Genomic DNA, 23,694 nt, shown 5'->3' on the forward strand with positions numbered 1-23,694 from the left:
TCACAGAAACAATAGAGGGGTTGCAAATACAATTACAGGGATATTATTTAATTATGGGATTGGCAATATTCGTTGATTGAATTAGTGATACTGTTGAAGGGGTTTTCATTCGATAATTCGGTGGTTCTTCTTGGGGTAATCCTTGCTGCATTAGCATTTTTTCCAACGCTCAGTATTAACATGTATTTTGCTTCTTTGTATTTGCTGCTCATTGCATGTACCTGGCCTCTCCCAGAAGTTCACCATGAAGAAGGTATGTTGCTCTGTTCTTCCAAGTCTCTTTTTCAGTAAATGTTTCAGATCAGTGACATTTTGTGGCAAAAAGGTCTGTGACAAATGGGACATCTTTGACCACTCAGCCTGGCCAACATGTGGTTAGATAAAATGTACAAAGTCTTACTGCCCTGTTCCAGCTTGATGCATGCTTGCTGCTATCTTGCCTTTACAGAGGTGGCTGAGTTGTCTGATTTAGACCAGCCACATTAACTTAGAACTTATGGTATTGTTAATACTTGAATGGCATCTTAATGGCCTATTGCACAGGCACCCAGCTTGAACACCCTGCTCGAACACCCTGCTCAGTAAAACCTGATCAGTAAGAAGCAAGTTGATTTATTTTGGTCTTCAGTTTTCTTTCTAAGGAAAAAATGGTATAATCCTATTGAGATTGCTTACATTTTAAACAATATTTGAGTAAAGTATGTGTAACTAAATACGTTACTTTCTTGATCAAGTCTCAGTGTAATGGCCTAAATGTGAAAGTTTTATGTTTTTATGCTACATCGGGACACAGTAGAAGGTTGGTCAGTTTTTAGACTTTGCTCATGGAGAACCTTTGAGACATACAGCTGTCTGTGACACATACCCCACATATTTGTGTTTGGGAATGGAGAGCTTTGAACCTCGGCATAGAGCAACATGTAGAAATACGTGTGATTTCCATACTATGAATAATTTAATGTGTTTCAAAATGAACGTATATATTTGTTCACCTAGTGATAGAACCATAGAACAATACAGCACAATACAGGCCCTTCAGCCCACCATGTTGTGTCGACCTTTAAACCACGCTTAGGACTATCTAACCCCTTCCTCCCACATATCCCCCTATTTTAAATTCCTCCATATGATTATCTAACAATCTCTTGAACTTGACCAACATATCTGCCTCCACCATTACCCCAGGCAGCGCATTCCATGCACCAACCACTCTCTGGGTGAAAAACCTCCCTCTGATATCTCCCCAACCATTACTTTAAAGCCATGCCCTCTTGTATTGAGCAATTGGTGCCCTGGGAACGAGGCGCTGGCTGTCTACTCTATCTATTCCTCTTAATATTTTGTATACATCTATCATGTCTCCCCTCATCCTCCTTCTCTCCAAAGAATAAAGCCCTAGCTCCCTTAGTCTCTCCTTTTAATCCATACTCTCCAATCCAGGCAGCATCCTGGTAAATCTCCTCTGCACCCTCTCCAACACCTCCACATCCTTCCTATAATGGGGCGACCAGAACTGGACACAGTACTCCAAGTGTGGTCTAACCAGAGTTTTGTAGAGCTGCATCATTACCTTGCAGCTCTTAAACTCGATCCCATGACTTATGAATGCTAACATCCCATAAGCTTTCTTAACTACCCTATCCACCTGTGAGGCAACTTTCAGTGATCTGTGGATATGAACCCCCAGATCCTTCTGCTCCTCCACACTACCCAGAATCCTGCCATTAACCTTCTACTCCGCCTTGGAGTTTGTCCTTCCAAAGTGTACCACCTCACACTTCTTCGGATTGAACTCCATCTGCCACTTCTCAGCCCAGCTCTGTATCCTATCAATATCCCTCTGCAAGCTTCGACAGTCCTCCACACTATCCACAACACCACCGATCTTTGTGTCATCTGCAAACTTGCTAACCCACCCTTCTACCTTCTCATCCAAGTCATTAATAAATATCACGAAAAGTAGAGGTCCCAGAACCGATCCTTGTGGGACACCACTAGTCGCAGCCCTCCAATCTGAATGCACTCCCTCCACCACAACCCTCTGCTTTCTACAGACAAGCCAATTCTGAATCCACATGGCCAAGCCTCCCTGGATCCCATGCCCTCTGACGTTCTGAAGAAGCCTACCATGTGGAACCTTGTTCCACAAAATCAGAAACAAAATCAGGGAATTTAATGAACAAGTGAGGTCCAATTTATCTTTCTTTATAACAAGACCTAAATCTAAGGAGAGAACTAAATCCTGTCGGCAGACAGAATGTGGCTGTCCATGAGCACATTGTTGATTCTGACTGAGACACAATCATACCTGAAACTAAATCACTTCTATTTGTATACATCCATTTGACGACTCTAGACTCCTATTAATTGTCAGAACTAAACAGGATAAGGAGGATGGTAAAATGGTTAAATAAATGTTGAGCATCCTGTGAAATAGTTCCGGTAGAAAACTTCAATAACCGTAGAGCTAGTTTAACACTGAAATATGTTGAAGCTCAACTATGGCCAGTTTATGTGTCCAAATGGAAATCAACGTTTGTGGATATCGAGCCCATTCTGACCTCCAATCAACAGAGTGAATGAGGCATTCTGACCCTGGCTGAATCTTCAGAGCTGTGTGGCTCATTGACAACCTTCAGTCAATCTGCAAACGTCACCTAATTGGAATTATTATACAAAGCACATTGATTTAATCTTGTTTTGCTCTGTCATGTTTTCTCATTGCAATTCACAGTTTATGGGAATGAAGAAGAAGACGGTATTTTTGTTTGATCATCAAAGAATTTAACAATTTACCCACTGAACTCTTAACTATTTTTCTCTTCACTCAGTTCTCTGGGGTTAATTCTTATAAATGTGTGGCTTGAGGTGATTCAATAGCAGACTATATATATGGTACACAATATAGCTGCAGATTCAATAATCACCTTAACTAACAGATTTCAGTGCAGTGTTCATTAAGTTTGTTTATGGTTCGATTCACAATGCTAATTTTTAAAATGTTAACATTGTGCGTTACACTCTCAATTCCATAACCTGTCTTCATTTCATTTCTTTGTTCGATTCACACTCATAATTTTTAACACGTTAAAGTTTTCTGTTGCATTGGATATATCATAACTGTCTTTATTTCATGAACCAATCTAGTTTCTTAGAGTGTGTGTCTGTGTGTGTCTGTTAGTAGCAAAATGTGTTAATTGGAAAGGTGCCATTGAGTGCATAGTGGGTGGCTAGTTGGACAATAAGGGTGGCAGAAATGTCAAACCAACTGGATAAAAGCAGGAGGGGGGTGGATCTAATCCTACCCCACATTCCAAAAACAACTTCCTTAAAATGATAATCAAAGAAAATATGTTTAACATTTTAAAGTAAAGCCAATGTACAAAATATTTGCCAGTCATACAGAGTGGCATTCTCAATTATTTTATGACTGGTATTTTTGTTTACATTTTGCACCCTAATTTTCTCCCGGGAAAATAACAACATCTGCCGGATGGGAAGCTAAGGCTCTGTACCAGTTCATTGACTTTAATGACAACTGCTGTTACAATTAATATACGTGGAATCCACCTTTCCATTGAACAATCCCACTGGTCTGTGACCTCAGTCAATGACAGTCACTCTGGAGCTGAAACAGGCATGGCATTGTATGTTGGTGGGGAGGGCAAGGAGGAAAGCAAAACAAAAAGGAAGAACCATGTATTGTGAGCTACTGTCACCGGTTCCCAGGTGTCAAGGGTCTCTAACAAACTGGTTATGCAGAAACCCACAGAAACACCTAATTAAACACTGAAACTCAACCAACCTGGGCTGACAACGGGTAATGTAAATACATCATGGAAAGCCTGGCTACTGCTTCATGACAACAAATTCTTTTTACTTAGTTGGGGAGTCATGAATAGTTTTCATCTCAGTGACATCATGTTTGATGTACCAAAATGTGACATGGTATTTTCTTGTGTGCTTATTAACAAAGAGAAAATAGCATTTGTCACTTTCCATATGGCTCTTGCACTTCAAAGGTGAAAAATCAACAATCTCTTTATTCCATTATAACTAAGTGAAAATTAATTTCGCATAATTCCATTATTAGTGACAACATTAAGTTGTTCTTCCTTTGAATGATCACCCTTCCATCTGTTATGCATAGACAATCTGCATGTTTCCATCAATGATTAATGGGCAAAAATTAACTTTGCTCTTTATATTTTGAAGAGGAGTTCAATAAACCTCAATTTAGGTGTCCTAAGCTCTTCCTGAAACAGACAATGATCTAATGAACATATAATTGTGCATCAAAAGATGCAGTTAAGCCCAAAACATTAATTTCTTGTCAATCACTGCTGCCTCAATAACTTCTTCAACTTGATCAAAATTCAATGGTCAGACATGTCAAGTTGGGATATTTCCTTGTTAATTACAAGGATCTTTATCCACATTGTGGGAACCGGGAATATTCAAGCTGTGATTGCTCAAGTTTTCAAGTCTCCTTTAACTTCAGCTTCTTGCTTTAAATTCCTCTGATGCTGAAAAAAGCTACTCCATTGACTGCTTGATCTTTCCAATGTTTCCCTTCAAGACTGCACTGGAGTTTATGGCACTCCCTATTGACAAGCTACATGCAAGCAGAGTGATGACTCCCTCATTCCATGCCAATGAATCCCAAACATGAATACTAACTGAGTCCTGGGTGATGCAGCCGTGTGAGAGGAACCCATTGGCTACTGGTTATGTGACACACAAGTCACCCTCAAGAATTTTTTGATTTACAGAAGAACTGCTGGGGTACATTGTCTCCACCAAACAGTGGAATGTGATACACCTGTCTTCTGCAGATCATACGTCAGTTTAGTTCTATAAAAGACAACTGAAGACACAGTCTCTCCACAATCTACTTCTCAGTTTGCTGCTCGATTCTGTAAAACACTCATGGTCCAGCCAGCAGCTGCTTCTCTTCAGCACGGGTGGGACAACAGCCATGATCACAAGTTCAACAGGACACATTGCTGAGGCTGGGAAGAGGGATTGCTGACTGTTAGGCTGCATTGAAGATGACCAAGGAAGGAAAACCTTGTGTGTACGGAATCTTGTTCCAAAGTCAGGGTGACCAGACAGGAGTGAATACATTTAAGTGAGGAACTACACACTTAAAATAGATATTTAAATTTCTTTTTACCAAATGGGCACTTCAAGGATTGTGATTAAAGCTGTGGGGAGAGAGTTCCTTTCCTGCTGGTTGTTGTGCTGAAGTTTGTCCGTAACAATAAGGATGTGTTCTTGTGCCCTTCCAAAAGCTGGAAGATTCCTGCTGACATCTGAGAAGGTTCTGCAGCAGGGAGCTCTGATGGGTCTTTTCAATGTATGGCCTAGTTAATTGGTCAGAGTCATTCTGGTGTATTACCAGATAAATGTACGTTTATTGGTAATTAGTTTCAAAAGAATTCCTTCAGATTTAAAATTTTATTGATTTTAAGAATTGTAATATTATATCACTGAAAAGCAATTTTTTTTATTGTAAGGTTGATTATCAGTTCATTTCACTGTGCCTAACAAGCTGAAGCACACTTTTGAAGTCTTAAAATCTTTTACACAATATTTTTTTACTTTGTTGAACACAAGATGGGCGATAATTTGTTGCCACTCCATTTTTTAAAATTGCTCCAGTCCGCTGTTGTAATTTTCTGCTAATTTTCTTTGATTTTTTTTTATTTGTTTCTTTCCCACCCTCCTGCTGCCAGTCCCAGCTCCGATTTTGTCCTGAGGGTGCTGACTTATGTTGATGGACAGTTTCCAGGCACTGGATGCCTCATCATTTATCTATGGGAAGAAATGGTCAACAATTGACTGGCTGACTACAGTCCTAAAGCTCCTGGTGGGAGAAGTCTGCATGTGAGCAGGGGATCGGGCTCAGCTGTGATGCCTACCATGTTTGAATGGCCTGCTGGGATAAATTGTCAAAGCTCATACCTGAGAAAGGCCATTTGGATTGGGATACTGAGTGATGTCCATCCCCTGCAGAGCTGTCCCCAACAAGGAGTCAACACCATCAGAGGAAAGAATTGGACAGCAAAATTGCATTTGTAGTGCAGTAGATTTTCACTTGTTTATTTAAAAAAAAACTACAATATTTTGATCTTATTTTGCATATTTATTTTTAATTGTACATAAGGAGGCTAATTTCTATTTTGTTTTCTTTCTATTCTGCAGAGGAAAAGCCAAGACCAAAGTGAGTAGAGAGTTGTTATGAATATTGAGATTTATTTAATAGAGGAATACTCAGAAAATGCCAAGGTCAAGTTCTCCACCATCTGTTATTACCATCAGACCCACTATGCTGTTTGTGTTCACAGGTTACCAGTGATGCATAACTGAGCAATACAATAACACTTGAGCCTTTGGATTTGATTCTTTGTCCTTCTATTACTCCTACATTCCCAATAGCAGAAAGGAAAGGAATGCTTTCCAGCAGATGTTCCTGTCCTGACATCCACAGAGCAGGTAGCTCTGTTAAAACTAAAGTAAACAGTGTTTCTACCTCACCCCATTACTGCAAAAAAGCTCTATAAACTCTATAGGAAGGGTGTTCAAAAGTGACCATTCCATAATGCAGCATACCAGATGATGACTGAGAACTGCCTTTGAGTAAGTCATTCTTCCAGTAAAGAACTCTCAGCAGAAACATGAAATAATAAGAAACGTCAGTAGCATGAGGATTGGTGAACAGATAATTGACAAAAGAGCCAAAGGGAAAGGAAAAGAATTTGTTTTTTATGTAGCAAATTATGATCTGGGAAAACACTGCTTGAAAGAGCACTCTCTTATTTGAAATTGACAGATTTACTTACAGCTTAAAGATCTACCAGATCCCGGAAGACTCAGAGGAGTGGAGTGAATTAGGTAGTTCTTTCAAAGAGCCAGGGCAGGTGTGATGGGCTGAATGGTCTCTGTGTGTGTTTCGTGATTCCTCTATGACAGCAGCCTAAACAATTGAAATGTGAACAGAGTATGGCCGCTGCAAGCAACTGGTCTCTTCCTTCCAAGCTCTGGGCACAGCACACAAACCACTTCAGGCCATAAGAGGGAGCATGTAAAGTCGGAGGGCTTTTTTACCCAGTGGAAAAATCAATGGCCAAAAATTCCAGGTTGAGATAATGACTATGATATTGCAACCCAATTAAAATAGCTTGCAGTACTGTTGGCTGTGGCTCCTCATGGGCAGCTGGGGTATGGTGGTGTAGAAGTTAAGCTACTGGACCAGCAGCCAGAGTTCTCGGCCATTGAACCAGAGACATTACCTCCTTGACATATGGGAATTCACATTCAAGTAATTAAACAAAACTGGAATTTAAAAATAAACTAGTCTCAGTGATGGTAATCACATAACTACTAACTAGATTGTTCCAAAAGCCCCGCTATGACCTACATGTGATTGCAGACCTATCAATGTGGTTGACTCTTAAATACCTCCTCAATTCCTAGACAATTAGGGATGGACAATAAATGCTGACGTTGCCAGTGACATCCATGTTCTATGAAAGAATAATTAAGAAATGATCCCAAAACCCAGGCTTTGGGAATCTACATTAAAATGGTTTGACAGGAAAACTAATGATAACTATCTGTTATAATCTGTCTGTCCACAAATCTTACTCCATTGACAGAAAAAATCATGACAACATTTAGATTTGTAAATTGTTAAATCGATGTTTTCCATTTGTGCCATAAGATACTCTTTGCTTATCTCAGTGCCTGACTCGATGTAACTCTTCCTCCCGTTCCCCTCTTTCATTTTCCCATCTAACCAAAGCCTAATTTACTTTTGCACATCCTTTCTCAATCTTTCTCCTTCCCTTCTGTCTTTTCTTTCTCTTCCTGTGTCTTTCTCTCCTTTCCTATCACACTTTCCTGACTCTTTCTCCTCGACTTATTTTTCTTTCTTTCCTTCTCTCCCCCATTTCTATCTATGGCACTCCTTCTGTGTTGTGCTCAACATTGTTTCTCTCTACGTCACCTGATTCTCTGGCATTTTTTTCACCCGTCACTTCCCTGTCTTTCTCTATACTTTGTCTTTTCTTCTCATTCCTGCATGTTCACCACTAAGTTTTTTTTATTCTGTCCTTCCTCAGTTTGATCCATCACTTTGCTCTCCCCCTCTCTCTCTCCTTTTCTCTACCCAAGTTGCTTTACCATGTAATTCAGTGACCTCGTATTCTTTCCATTTAACCTCGACAGATAGAGCAGCCCTAATTCGACAACCTATTGGTTAATTTACCATTTTGCTTTATTCATTTATTTTCTTAACTGTACCCAGATTAACTCAGAATGGGGAGACTGCAGATGGAGAGGAACTAGACAGATGAAGATATATAAGATATGTCTGAGTTTGGACAGCAACCTAGAGAACAGAAGAGACCTGGCCAGAGTTAATATAACAGTGCAGGGGCAACCATAACAATAATCCTCTTTTATGTAGTAAGGGTCATTTCTACTTTGGTAAATGTCAAAAAGTGATGGGTCAGTAAATGATGAACAGCCTGCAACTATTAGATTTCCACTCACCTGCAAAGTGAAAATTACTACAATGTTATTAATGTGCAGGTATAAGGAGGGAGAGATTAGGAAGGATTGCTGAAACAGAAATCGTTTAATTCCCCTGCGTGCACATCTTCACCACAATGAAGAACAATTACAAAATTTTTCATATTCTGTTTAAATTCTAACTGCCATTTAACATCTGGTGCTTTTTTTTTCTCATAGACTAACTGCTCCCAAAATCCCAGAAGGAGAGAAAGTTGACTTTGACGTGAGTAAAGGATTTATGAAATAAGAAATGCACATGTTATTTACCATTTATATGCTGCTGCTTTTGGTGATATTTTCATGAATCTTCATTTCCTTAATACTATTTGTCTATAAACATTACCAGTTGATAGAAAATAATGAACTACAGTTTCTATGTTGAGCAGGATTCTGTAAGGGATCAAATTCAGCATTCACCACTGGTACTGGCAATTTTCTAGAACTAATTTGATCAGGCATTCCTTATGCATCTGTCAGAACATTAATAGCATAGCACTATATGTAAATCTGTTTAGGATTTATCTAAGTGATAAGGCAAAATATAATCATATATACGTCACAGTTGATTCTGATTTTCCTGACAAGCACCAGTATTTCAAACATGCACAATCCATCAAGGATGCCACGAGACACAGTAAAGCTAGAAATTGATTGATAATTCTTCTTCTGCCTGAGATGAGGAGCTTTGTGACCCATAATGGCTCTAGGCTGAGATCTCAAAGTGAGATTGCAAGACTCTTTCATAATTCCCCTTCCTTACATCCCTTTGGAATACACAGATGTTATTTTTCCAATGCAGTCGCAATGAATCCAGTGCGTGATTTCAACCGTTAATCTTGACAACCTGTTCCAGTTATTTGCACAAACAAAATCAGTTAACAGAAACAAAATTAGTTAACAGAATTGTCTGTGAATATAAACCAGGAATTAAACTCATCTCCACATCAGGTAGTCCATTTTCCATGTGAATCACCAATCGAACCAGACTATTTTTTTTAATATTAGCTAATATCCAGTTGTATTGTTAAATGGAGCTCAGGTTGCAATGTTTGAAAGTGTAGTTTTTTTGAGTATATTGCTGTGGAGAAGGGGCACTTGTGGTGATTACATGAATTCAATTAGAGGCTAATTGCTGAGGGAAATTCCCTTAGACTGGCAGTTCATGTAAAGTGCTTGGTCCTGCAAGTGGAAGAGGGCAGTTTATCAATATCAGCAAACCAAGCAAGAAGCACCAATCTTTCTTTTTACAGTTTTTATACTTTCAATTGTGAATTTTGAGGTATGTTGTATGTACAGTAAATACAAGGTGCTAATATATTGATGGATTAGTGTAATATAACACACACACCAGTGTTGTAGATTACACGGTATTCAACATGATTTCTATGCAGACTTTCACATTTGTGTTATTTGGGCTTCTGTCTAAAGTGCAAAGCTTATCTTGTTCAGTAGAATGGAGCTGTGGTGTAAGCACTATGTCCCACTGATTTGTACAATTCTATTCTGTTATGGTATTGGAATTAATCTTGGATCCGATATTTCTTCTGCTGCATTATCATTTATATGTTTGTGTGGTGTTCAGGACATCCAGAAGAAGCGCCAGAACAAAGATCTGAATGAGCTGCAAGCCCTGATTGATCTTCACTTTGAGAACAGGAAGAAGGAGGAAGAGGAACTGATTGCTCTGAAGGAGCGGATTGTGAGTGTTGCATCAACAGTAAAATAATGTGAGGAACTCCTGCTGCTGATGTTCACTGTGGAGTTCTGTGTAGGGAGACATCTCATTCTGCACCACCATCTCAAACTGATTGTGGTTTTGTTGCATAGCTGCATCCCACCTTGACAGCTGTGTCACTGTGCAAGCTCCAGTTGTACATTGCAACAGTAAAGATGCACTCTGGCAGCATCATAGTGGCAGGCATACACTGATGAGATGTTACTTGTAACTTTCTTCATGTACCGCAATTAAAAAGGTGCTATCTCCGAACTCTGAGTCCTTTGTCTATTCTCTGTTCCACAGGAAAAACGAAGAGCAGAAAGAGCTGAACAACAAAGGATCCGCGCTGAGAAAGAGAAGGAGCGTCAGGCTAAGCAGGCAGTAAGTCACTGACTATTGTGGGCTTGACTACTTCACCTCCTACCATCCTAGGTGGCATATAGCAAACAGAGCTGTTAGACATGGTTGTGATGAATAATAAGGAGAAGGTGGATCACAAAGTTACTTTTCCCACCATGAAGTCTTCTCCCTGCCCTTTTGAAAACACATACCTGTGCTGGGTTATTGATCCGTGAACATTATATGTCATAGAGAATGGCACAGTGGAGCAGCTGGTAGAGTTGCTGCCTTATAGCTCCAGTGAGCAAAGTTCACTCCTGACCTCCAGTGCTTTATGTGTGGAGTTTCCACTTTCCCCTGACACATGGATTTTCTCTGGGTCCTCCAATATCCCAAAGACATACAGGTAGGGTTGGTTAATCAGCCACTGTAAATTGCCCCAAGTATATAGGTGAGTGGTAGAATGTGGGGGGAGTTGATAAAAATATGGGGAGAACAGAGAGGGATTAGTGTAAGAGGGTGCTCGATGCTCTGAGCAGATAATGGGCCGAAGGGCCTGTTTCTGTGCTATATGACTCTGTGACTCAATTGGACCTGGTCTGATACTTCCCTCACTTGCAATCTTGGAATATGTCAGAATACATTTTGACTTTAGTGAGTGGATGTCTATCAGTCTGGAATTTATCCGAGAGATAAGGTGTTAATAAATGCAAGCATGTCCTTTCTCTCTTTGATTTCAATGAGTTAAATCAGCTGTTTGGTTCCTGTCCTTTGTGCTGTTTCTGAACACGATGTTTTTATAATCTCTTATTATTCATTCAATAGGAAGAAAAAGCAAGAAGGGAGGAGGATGATGCTAGGAGAAGGGCTGATGATGATGCCAAGAAGAAGAAGGCTCTGACCAGCATGGGTGCTCAATACAGCAGCTACCTTGCCAGGGTAAAATTCCAGCATGTGGTTCAATATTTCTTGAAAATATAGGCTCCATTTCCTTTTCTAGCTCTTGTAGAAGATTTAGTTTCAACCACTATGTGGGTACTATGTAATTATTCAAAGACTAAGCAAGGAACAGAATTGGGGAAGGAAAGAAATATTGGAGCTGGGCAAGCAATAAAGAGATAAGATGAGCTTCGTCAGCAATGACCCTTTGGTTTTCCATCTTTTAAATGAAAACCATTAACCAAACCTAGCATTCCAGATGGGTGCTGAACAAGCACATTCAGAAATTCCAATCGGACAACACTCAATTTTCTGAATATCAAAATGAATAGTTTATTACTTTATACTCTCAGTGCATACCAAGACCACTGAACTAGAAAATCCAAGGCCATTCTATACAGTGGAAGGTATATTTTTGCTAGGGTAAACTAGTTGAAAAAGTAATGGAAGTGCAAATATGTTTCCCTACAAATATTATCCTGTTGTTGCATCAGGCTGACCAGAAGAGAGGTAAGAAGCAGACTGAGAGGGAAAAGAAGAAGAAAATCCTAGCAGAGAGACGCAAGCCACTCAACATTGACCATCTTAATGAAGAGAAGCTTAGGTGAGCCCCTATATAACTTTGATGAAATTCTGTTTTTTTTTCTTTGTGACTTCGTCACTTCAGGTAAGTTAATACTCACTTTGAAGGACAAATATTTTATTCAGAACACAGCCATTGCACAAGGAATTGGTATCCTTTCCCATGACCTAGAGAATTATTTTTTATTTTGGTTTAATTAATATGTTTGTTTCAAGAAAAAGAACTGGGATCAATTCGAATTCAGGAAAGAAAATGTGGGTTTTGGGGTATTGGTAGTACTTGTTTTATGGAAGGTCATTCACTTTTACAGCATAGAGTTATCCAATTAATCACATTTCTGTGAACTTTCAACCTGTTGATTGAACAACAAGTATTGAAATCTTGGTGGGTAGAAATGTTCAAATCTGAAATATTCTGGCACTTGCTGCAAATACACCAGATGTGATGGACTGAGCTCCTTGTTTGCATTTTGAGCTTTGGTATGCAGTCTTTAGTTTTGAAATTATGGTTTTTTTCTGTCTTTGACAACAGAATAGAGACCCCCACTTTTTGAAACATCTTGGGGAGGATCATCCTCCATGAAGCCATCTGAAATTGAATGGTATGACTGGCAAAACTGAAGGTTACCTGGATAAAGAGTCCGAATGTTATGTTTCTAGTAATGAGCATCAAATCCGATTTTTTTTCTTCCGCAAAGGAAGGAGCTAGATGGTCTGATTCCACGCCATTTGTGAGGATGAAGGAGAGGTTTAGAGACCCAACCAGTTTTCATACCACTTTGCCTTTACTATTACCAAACCCAATACGAGAGTGACCAAATTAGAACTTGTGTATCTTCACTATCTTTATCAGTATTGTTTTCTTATACTACTAGGGAAAAAGCAAAGGAGCTCCATGATTGGCTGTGCCAGCTAGAATCTGAAAAATTTGATTTGGGTGAAAAACTGAAGAGGCAGAAGTATGAGGTATGTATCGTGAGGTGTTCACTGAGGTGCGCATTGTATTAGCCTTCCTAATTACTTGATGTATTTGCATACTAACTTTTTGTGTTTCCTGTACTACGATATCTGAATCTATTTGTTCTACAATCTTTCACTCAGTTTATAGAATAATTTGCTCTTTTATTCTTCACTTCAAAGTGGATAACCTCACATTTTTCCACATTATACTCCTTCTGCCAACTTAACCTATCTATTTCCCTTTGCAAGCTCTTTGTGTCCTACTCATTACTTTCTAACCCACCTACCTTTGCATTAGTAGAAAACTTTAGTACACTTGGTCCTTTCTTTCAAGTGTAAATAGGTGGGGCTCCAGCACTAATTCCTGCAACACCCCACTGGTAACTGACTGATGGTCAGAAAATGACCCATGTATCCAGATTCTCTGTCTTCCATTTGTTCAGCATCTCCCTCTCCATATTATTCACAAGCTGATGTGCTCTTACCTTGTGCAATATCTGCTTATGTGGCACCTTATCAAGTGTCTCCGGAAATCCAGACATACTACGTTCATTGGATTACCTGGTGAATTTTTCTCCTTTTCAGATCTGGTAGTTAATAATGCTGTAAAATGCGGCAAATGAGAAACATTAAATTGTATGAAATCTTTAGCGATGTTATTTTAAATGTACACTTAATTACAATTGATTTCCAGTGCTTTCAAACTCGATTGAAGATATCCATCCTCTCAACTTATGGCATGGCCCAACACGCCATTTGTTACTACTCACATAACTTACCATGAAACTGACAACAGACGATTTCTTACTATGATTCTTTATATGTTTAGAGAGACAGGCCAATAGAATTGAATTGGGAAAAGTCATTCAATCCTCAAGTCTGCTATTTCTCTATATTGCCCATCCTTTTATGGATCCTACCCAATCCAGTTAATCTCCTGCAGGAAAGTATCCTTGATCAGTCGAAGCAATAGACTAAAGTCCAAAATATTACAGCTCTACTGCTTTTCCCTGATTTTCTGCCTTTCACAAACGACAACCATTCCTTCCCTGCCAGCAAAAGAGAGAACAATCCTTTACTGAACATTTAAGAGGCACTTAGACGGCCACATTAACAGGCAGGGAACTGAGGGATATAGAGCACGTGCAAGCAGCTGTGTAGTTTAGATTAGCATTATGGCTGGCACAGACATTGTGGGCTGAAGAGCCTGTTCCTGTGCTGTACTGTTCTATGTTCTATGAACAACAAATCATCTTGTTCTACATCATTCTTTCTAGATTCCTATGCTATTTCCAATCAGATGTTTACCTAGCCCAATTTTTTTTTAAAGGACATGGTGAATCAGATGCTTTTGACAGCTGCATAATTCTGCAATGAAAATCGGTTTTAAAATCTGGTCCCATCTGAGGCCTGTTTTCGTGTTCATGCTGTGTTCAATGCTGGAGCACTGATTAAATCATACTCATAGAAGTCTGCACATACTGAATGGAGTCTCAAGCATAGCAAACTGAATGAAGAATCTCAGCTGTAGTTTCATCCATTAAAATTATCCATTCCTGGTTACTGTGATACACATAATGTCTTAAATGCACAATGCCTTAGTAGCACCCTCGTAAGTTGGTATATTATGCTTGTCGTTCAGTGTCATCTTTTCAATCCCTGTCTATGAATGATGGCCAAGTAGGTCAACAGAGCTGCCAATCAGAGATTAAGGAACAAATGTTCTGTTTATAATAAGCCTTGTCAAATTAGCAGGATTTTGTGAAAATGAAAACATTATTGTGAAATTATTATTTTACATTATGTCGACTTAAGCACAAACAGGATATTTTTATATACGGCCCAATATTTAACGCATATACCCATTTTTTTAATTTAAAAAAATTGTACACATTACTTCCTGACATAATACATAATGCATGTTTGTAATATTCCACTGAAATACGTATTGCTGTAATTTATTTTAGACTGTATCACTACGTACAAGATTGGAGCTACTCTCCAAGTTGTAAGTATTAAGCACTGCCACTGTAAGTGCCGCAGCTGTAGGGGTCCTGCCTGGAATATGCATGGGCCGGCTGCATGGTAAGCCAAAGACCCACCAGATATGCAGGGAGGTGGTAGCAGGTTACCATTCTGATTAACACCCAGCTCCCAGTAACAAGATCCAAAGGTTCAAATGGCTTTATTGTTATTAGAATACTGTCTTGAATTCAAAATGTTCCTCTCTGTCTCTCAAATTGGAAGAGGTTATCTAACCAATCAGATGATCATACTTGTTTGGCCAGTCACATGAATTACGAAAATACAGTTCTCACTGGAAAATAATCCAATGCTCAAGCTTTTTGGACCATGTTCGTTAGTTAGTATTTATCATGCTGTTATTTGACTTGTGCTTGCTCTGTAGTGACAGAAATTTCACAACAAATTATTCCCTAGATCTAGAAGGTGAATGGATAATCCTTCACCAGACAGTGTTTAATTCCAGCCTTGTCTATCGAGAACCATGAGAATGTTATCTTATGTGACTCAATTTTTTCCTTTCACCTTTCCCTCATTGTGAAGAAGAACACCCATTGATGATTGAATCCTTTGTGTAGTAACATTAAGCGTACATCTTCGCTTAGTGAGTGGCAATTAGATATGATTGCTACTTCGATCCAAGTCCACTGAGTAACTTGATGTTTCAACATCTCAGAGATTGCCCACCCAGTCATTTGTTTAGGATTTAAACTGGAATTCTTATTTCAAGACAAAAGTCCAATAAAAACATGGAGACAACCTCACATATGCAGCACATTTTAACACATCATTCATCTCCAAAACCAAATTAATTAGTGAATGTTTAGTTAATTACACTGATTAAGGGAATGTTTGTTGCATCAGAAGCATTATGGGATCATTATTACTAACATATTAAGAATTGACATTTAATTTTATTTGACATCCTTGATGTAGAAAATGCATCTACAATTTAAAAAAAATGCTTCCACCCTCTAGTTGATTTGAGTATCACATTCAATATAATTTAGAAACACATTTTGAGCAAGAACAATTTCATTTTGCCAGCTACGATGTGCACTTAATATAAAAATATAGAGCCACCATTTCTTTTAATCCTGACCTGAAGGTTTGACATTATTTTATTAATTGACCTCTGGTTGAACCTGCTACCGCCTCAACAAGCTATCAGGCTAGCTACCACAGTTCAGTACAGTTCTCGAGCCAGGTTGTCATAAATCCAGGGTCCCTCACTTTCATAGGGCGACTTCCAGTGGGATGGAAGCAGGAAGAAGATGACACAGTGAGTATTGGTCCATGATTGCACAATGGCCGACTGGCAACATTTCATCCAACAGGTTCCTTTCTGCCTTTTCTTGAGCTCCTCCGCAAGAACAAAACTTTCAACAGCCAAGTGGTCCAAAACTCCAATCACAGGTAACTGTCAGTCTTCAGCAACAGGCACTAATGAGTGTATGTTGTTTACAGATCACTACAGCCAGAAATCGCATTGATGAACTTCAAAAACAGTAAGTACATTGCTATCCCCGACTCCAAAGCCTCATCAAAAGGAATTTACAAGCATGGCCATCTAATGTATCTACTATGGACAAAGCTAACAGGAATTCAATTCAAACAGGCATGGTACTGGTCTGCAAGTGAAAACAACTAATACATTACTGTTATAACTATGAACATTCAAAAGCCTTCCAGTGCCTGTTGGAATTAAATTCTTTTTTTCTGAAATGCCAATACAAGATTTGAAACCATTTACAAATTATGTCAGTCTCCACACAACTGGGTCATAAATAAAACAAGTTCCTCTTAGAGCAAAGGCTCACAACTGTCTTAAGATAATTTAAGCACCCTTTTCCTTACTTTCTTCAGAATATCCTTCATTAATAGAGGCACATACATAAATCAGGTTACTCTTTCACTCCTGCTCTTTTCAACCATGCTGAGAAACTAAACTTAGTTAATCATTACTGTAACTGGGTACTTGATGGTCAGATCAGACTTAGTGGGCTGAAGGTCTTGTTTCTGTGTTATGTGATTTTATGATCAATAAACTATAACCCATTATAGTTGTCAAAATACATGACTGAGGCAATTTTGGGAAAATAATGCAATCAAATTTTAGGGATCATACAACCAATTTCAAAAAAATTATGTGTCCTCTTTGATGAGGACCTGCGTTCGATAATAATGAATGGTATCAGTGCACTGCAATTCTACATTTGTGATTTCTTTTTCTATATTGGTTAGTGTAGATTATAGTCAGATTTCTCACAGTTCCATTCAAAAAATAATTTCCCCTTAGAAGCATTAAATAATGCGAATTCCAGATTCTATGCAGAATTAACAGAACTTGGTGCAGTTAAAGGGAGTTACAATTGGCCTTAGTATTCACAGGCTAGGAATAAAAATGGTTGCTTCTCAGTGACAATGAAAGGTCAATGTGCAGCAGTTGCAGATGACATTGAGATCAATTCTAGAGCCTCTCACAATTGAATAGTCTGTCAACCTATGACATCTAGGGTCACACAAGACTTAAAAAGTACTGGAAACCTGTTGACATCTGAAAAATTTGTTTCCTTGCACTTATTCCATTCTTTAAGAGATTAAAATAAAATTGATTTTCGCTTTTGATATTTTATAAAGAAAAAGTTTGACCAATCTGAAATCTAGTTGTGTGGAAACTCCATGATCTTTAACCTATTCAGTCCCATATTGATACACTTACGATGTATTGTCATGTTCCTTTCTGGTTAATACCTCTTCTATTTTATCTAGTTCACTGATTTTCTCCAATGGATTTTCACTTTACCTTACACACAGAACACACTGTCTAATCTGATATTGCCTCCATGGAGCCTGTCAAACCATGGTGCAGAGCATTGTGAATAACTCTCCTGTTAAACATTCCTTTGCTTCAATGATCACAGAGACAAACTTCACTTATGTATATTTGAAGAACACCCTTATTTTCAGTTTATTAGCTTGAAAAATATTTTTGAAAACACCTATTCTTTTGAAAATAAGAGAGGAGACATTTTATAATATCCAAAGTGTGTTTCATTGTCTTAATTCAATCAGGGGAGAAAATTATGATTTTGTTTTTGTTTTATAGTAAGATGGTGCAAGCCCAAGTAGTTGCTAAATGTTGAATATGTTCTTAGGTAGTTATGGCTCAGTAAATCTTCCCCAAATGCTTCACAATCACCAATGATTCAGTATGGGTGCTATACTTTTGCAATAGTATGTTCCACGATAGCTTTCAGTACTGTGGGCACCACAGTGGCAGAGCTAGTAGAATTGCTGCCTCACAGCACCAGAGACCTGGGTTCAATCCTGACCCCTGGTGCTGCCTATGTGGAGTTTGCATGTTTTCCCTGTAACCGGGTGGGTTTCCAGTTTCCTTCTATATCCCAAAGACTTGCAAGTTGGTAGGTTAATTGGCTGCTATAAATTGCCCCTAGTGTGTAGGTTAGTGGTAGAATCTGAGAGGAGTTGATGAGGTAGTGGGAGAATAAAATGGGATTAGTGTAAACGGGTGGCCAGTGGTTGGCATGGACTTGTTGGGCCTTAGGACTTGTTTCTGTGCTGTATGACGCTATGACTATCCAACACAAGTGTTGGCATTAAATTAACCAAAGGATTTTCATGCATACACAAGACTAAGTGTTAAATTATACGTGCCTGAGGTAATGGGAAGGTTGTCATGCTCTCTTGGATAAATAATATTGCAAACTCTAAGACCCTCCTACAATGAGAAGGTTTTCCTGAATTCCCACCAGACACAATAATAAAAGTTTAGGACCTCAATGGTACAGAAGAGGCTCTAGTTTGGACCTCATTATTAATACTACATGATATAATGGCCTGACCACTCACCTCGTGCTTTTAAATTATCCACAATGCTTTGTGCTAAGGTTCTTTTATTTGTGTGGTTACTTCTACTGTTTGTTCACTACGCGGTAACCTTTGTGTTTACGGTATGTGATTGATGCTGGTTCTGTGCTGCATCATGGATAATCTGACAACATGTGGGACTGAGTGCCCACAAATTCCACCCGCAGCTCTAGCCAAAGACTCTTCCTAACAATTGATGTCTGGTGAAAGTATTGAGTTAACTTCATGGACATGACCCGGACAACGGGTTTCCCAGTTTTGTCATTTTTTTGGTCAATAATTACCAAAGTTTAAATATTGAAAACTGAGCTGGATTGTCTCTTCTGAAAAGGAATCTAAATTTTCCTAAAAAGTTGTGAAGTAATTTAACCAAACAACTTGATTTTCTTTATTTTGAATAATATTTCAAAAATTAAATTTCAAAGTAAAAAGCATGATCTATTTTCTCAAGTTTCCGCCATGGTGTTTCTGTCGTACTGTATCACAATCCTGTTAGGATAAGCATTAGTTTCAACAAGGTTAAAAATCAACATGCAATTGGAAACATTGTTCCGGGATGGATGAGGACCAAGCCATAAAGTAAGGTCATCCACGGAAGCACCTATTTTGAATTTCATTTGAATCCAATAGAGTTGTTTTGTCATAACATTCAGAAGATGGTCGGTAGGCCAATCTCTCCTGCTGCTTTATGTAAGTAATTTATTAATCTACATTAAAGGCTGCCAAGAGTCCTTATTGGTAAGTGAAGCATGTCTGTTTACTCAAGACCCAAAGCCATGCTGGCATGTTGACTTTTATGTTTCAAGCACAAAGAATAGCATGCATTCTATTAAAATAAAGCTTGCAAAGCTATAGAATGAAAACTAGGGTTAAGCAGGTAAGTTAAATATAAGATGCCAGACATAAATTGATTTTGCTCAGTCTGATCATTTCTATTAAGCGTTCTTTTAGTATCCATATCTGACTTTCAAATACTTGCAATGCCACACTGGGACAAAAATGAGAGGAAAATAGAGGGATATGGGCATTCTGTAGGTAGGAGGGAATAGCTATGTCGGCACAACATTGTGGGCCGAAGGGCCTGTTCTATGCTGTACTGTTCTATGTTCTAATGCAGGTGGGCTTGTACCTCCTTCTAATACCTGCGTGCTTGTTTTGTTGAAAATGCACAACAAATTCCTGGGCCGAGAAAGCTCCAAAGTATCTAAGAATGTAGGAGCAGGGGTATATAATGGCTAATGTGAATATGGACTTTGCATACCTTTAGTTCTGTAAATCCTAATACCATTGCCTAACAAAAAACTATCAATCACAGGATTTTCAGCACCCTCAGTACTTGCTGTCATTACACTTGAATTCCATAACTTTAATTTTATCTCTGGTCCCTGAACTACACCCCAGAAGTTTCTCTATCTTTTCCTGTCAACTCTGTTAATCATCTTAAATTATACAACCTTTTAATCTTCTAATCTCAAAGGGTAGGAACCTAGTCTTTGTCCTCATGAATTATTTCTTTTTAACCCTGGTATCTTTCTGTCATTCCTTCACATCCACCACCGTGTATCAGCATTAATGCCACTCATCATAAAACTAGGTTTGATAACTATGTGCATTAATCCACATCATGCCACCCCACATCACAGCTCCTTGGCACACCAGAATATGCATTTAACTGATGGAACAACAGCTTTTTTCTTTGAGTAAGTCCATGAACTCAGCTACCTGTGCATGTAGAACAGGGACATCCATTACTAAAACTGGTCCAGATGAGCAAGAAGCAGAAATAAATGAGGCAATGACACATCGCTTTATATTACAGCAGTTAGGATAAATATTTCACAACCAAATGATTTTGAATATGTTGTCTTGCTTCATGTCTACACAATGTATACAATCTTGCCAAAGCATGAGGCTGCTGTATTAATTTAGAAGAATGTAAAAAGAAAACATTTATGTTTCCTTCAGTTTTGGATAATATAGATTGGCATTATCTAAATCTGAAGAAGTCACTACCTCCATTATTCTAGACTGACTAACTAATTAGGGGTAAAAATTCAGCTGCTTGGTATCCATCTCTCCTGATTTTCATTTCTGTTAGTTTTCATTGTGTAATGGTTGGCTGTTCTGATATTACTGATTTCACACCATTACCCAGTAAAACTTTGATTAATCATCATCTGACTATTGGGAAATGCAGTTGGTTCAGCACTGACTCACCAGCAGCTGTTCCTGCAATCCCTTTCACCACAATCGGGCCCATTTCCCACAGTCCCTTTAAACTCACCAGAGTCCTAGTTTTCGCCTTTCCTTTAAACTCATCTGCTTCTGTTTCCTGTTCCCTCAAGTCTGTAACCCATTCTTCCTTGAAACTTACTGGGCCCTTGTTTCCCACACTCCCTTGAAACATACTGGGTTCACTGGAAAACTTGTTATTCTATGGTGTAACATCTAAACCAAAAGTGAGTAGAAACGTGATGGAGTAGTAATAGAAATAACATCAGCACAGTCTGAAGGAATCTGCTGATCTTGCATCTTAAAGTCCAAAGAGCACCTGATTAATAGAGCTTCCCTGTAGCCCCACTCGTACGGCAACATTTGAAACGTTGTATTTAAGTTTACACAAAGGATGGCCCCAAGACTTGGTAATTGGCAAAAAGTTTCTGGAAAAAAAACTGCTTGCTTCCCAGCTGACACCCTGTTAGTATCTGATGGAAGTTTTCATTCCCGAATGAAACACTTCATCAGTTCTCCTCGAGCCCACTAAATGGACCACTTTCCAAATGAAGAGAGAAGGAGGCTTGTGTTTCCACAGCGTCATCAAACAGGTGCCGCCTATATGAGGAGCACTAGTGATGAAATATATAAACTAAAACAAAGGGAACATGGCAAAATTAAATAATTTTCCCTATTCACGAAAAGCTCTGCAGACATCATTGGCCTTAATAGATCTCGAGCATACAACACACTCTTCCTCCAGGGCCACCAAGGTGCGGGCAAAGCCAGAAAAGAAAAGCAGGAGCCAGGGTGATAACTTCAGTGGTGTTAACTTTATTAGCTAGAGGTATGACAAAACCTTCACACTCTATCTTCTGGTAACAGACAAAAAGACTAGTGGAACTCTCGAACTTGTATTTGAGCCCAAGTTAGTTTCGCAAAGAGGAACTGAATGTTGGCTGTTCAGGAAGAGATTGGCAATGTTTTCTTTTCTGTTTGTGATTTACAGCAGCAAGAAGGGTGCTGGAAAGGGCAAGGTTGGTGGCCGCTGGAAGTAAGCGGTTGAAGAGGTGCCTTCTGTTGCAGCATGACCCGATTGCATTGCCTCAACCTTGGATTCTTGCTAGACGTATCTCAAGTGGCAAAACATTCTGCAGCACTATTAGGTCCAAGGCTTTGAAACAATCACCGAGTTATCTTACTCTCTGTTGCACATTGGATCTATGACAATTATCCCTTTATTTACTGTGTTAATATAATGCTCATCCTCCTCTACAATCCTTGTTTTTGTAAATAAAGCATGGCATCTAATTTTTCTTTCCAACTGAATATTTGTCTCTGTCTCACGTACAGTGAGGCAACTCAATAAAAGAGGATCCAAGTTATAGCCTTTGGAAAGATTGATCAGCTTTGGGCCTTTTATTTAGATAGGTAGTGATGAGGGTGGGGATGAGGGGTGTGTGGAGTGCAGGGGGCCGTGGTCTTAAAATGGTGGATGGGGTGAAAATGGTAGAGTTAAGAACATTTCTATTTGGGAGAACCTATAGCTCGAGGACACCTATTTAAGACAATTACTGATGGATTTAAGAAAAGACTAAGAGAAATTCAAAGAGTGGATTGAGAAACACATTACCATCAGAGGTTTTTGAGGAAAATAGTTTAGATGTTTTCAAAATCAATACAGGCTCGTACATAAGCATAAGATAATTAGGAAATTATGTATGATGATAGATAGAATGACTAGAAGTTCATGTAAGTTTAAGCACCAGCACAGACTATTTGGGCTGTATGTTCTATGACACTTGATGAATGTCTATGTTTGTTTTGCAGTGCATAAAGGATAGTATGTTACACAGGTAGAAATCACTCCTTAGGTGTTAGTCTTGGCTCACTGATAGCAATCTCAGTCTAGAATCAGAACTTTGTGCATTCATTACCAAATTGGACAGTTACAGACAGAATGTAAGATGACATATGGGTGGATCTCGACGCAAGTTCTCGATTATTGGAAGAACTATACATTGAATAAGATAAGCTCAGGTAAATGTAAAAACGTGTAAAACAAAAAGTTTTATCCGAAGTACGGAATATACCTGGAATCCTGGTGGATATTTCTTTCCGAGGTAAACCATCAAACACTGATTATTGCCAACTTGAATCCATTGTAGCCTGCACATAAACTGGCTGTGTTTTCTAACACTACAGCAATAATTAGACATCAACGTACTTGACTAGTTGTAAAATGTTTGATGTTACCATGAAAAGCCTTGCATAAATGCAAGCACTTGCTTTCTTTTCAGATGCCAAACAAATTCACAGTGCTGCACTGTTGAATCTGATCTATAAGAGGCATTTTAATAGGACATAGTTCTGTACTACTAACAAAACAACTCACTTGCACTAAGCAATGTAAGACACAAGCTGATAAAAGTATATGCTATTTGGGTTAT

At 38.8% G+C, this 23,694-nt stretch overlaps 1 protein-coding gene across 1 annotated transcript; it reads left to right on the forward strand.

The window, feature by feature from the left end:
* The first annotated feature begins 180 nt into the window (after positions 1 to 180).
* On the forward strand, positions 181 to 22,496 carry tnnt3a (troponin T type 3a (skeletal, fast)). The gene is made up of 10 exons (XM_052029690.1): positions 181 to 253; positions 6,208 to 6,226; positions 8,758 to 8,803; positions 10,163 to 10,279; positions 10,601 to 10,678; positions 11,462 to 11,575; positions 12,070 to 12,179; positions 13,033 to 13,123; positions 16,607 to 16,647; positions 22,254 to 22,496. Exons 1-10 carry the CDS (start codon positions 181 to 183, stop codon positions 22,300 to 22,302), a joined length of 738 nt encoding a protein of 245 aa, XP_051885650.1. The 3' UTR covers positions 22,303 to 22,496.
* The last annotated feature ends 1,198 nt before the right edge of the window (positions 22,497 to 23,694 follow it).

The sequence above is a fragment of the Pristis pectinata genome, chromosome 14 (assembly GCF_009764475.1).
Source record: "Pristis pectinata isolate sPriPec2 chromosome 14, sPriPec2.1.pri, whole genome shotgun sequence".
Lineage (NCBI taxonomy): Eukaryota > Metazoa > Chordata > Chondrichthyes > Rhinopristiformes > Pristidae > Pristis > Pristis pectinata.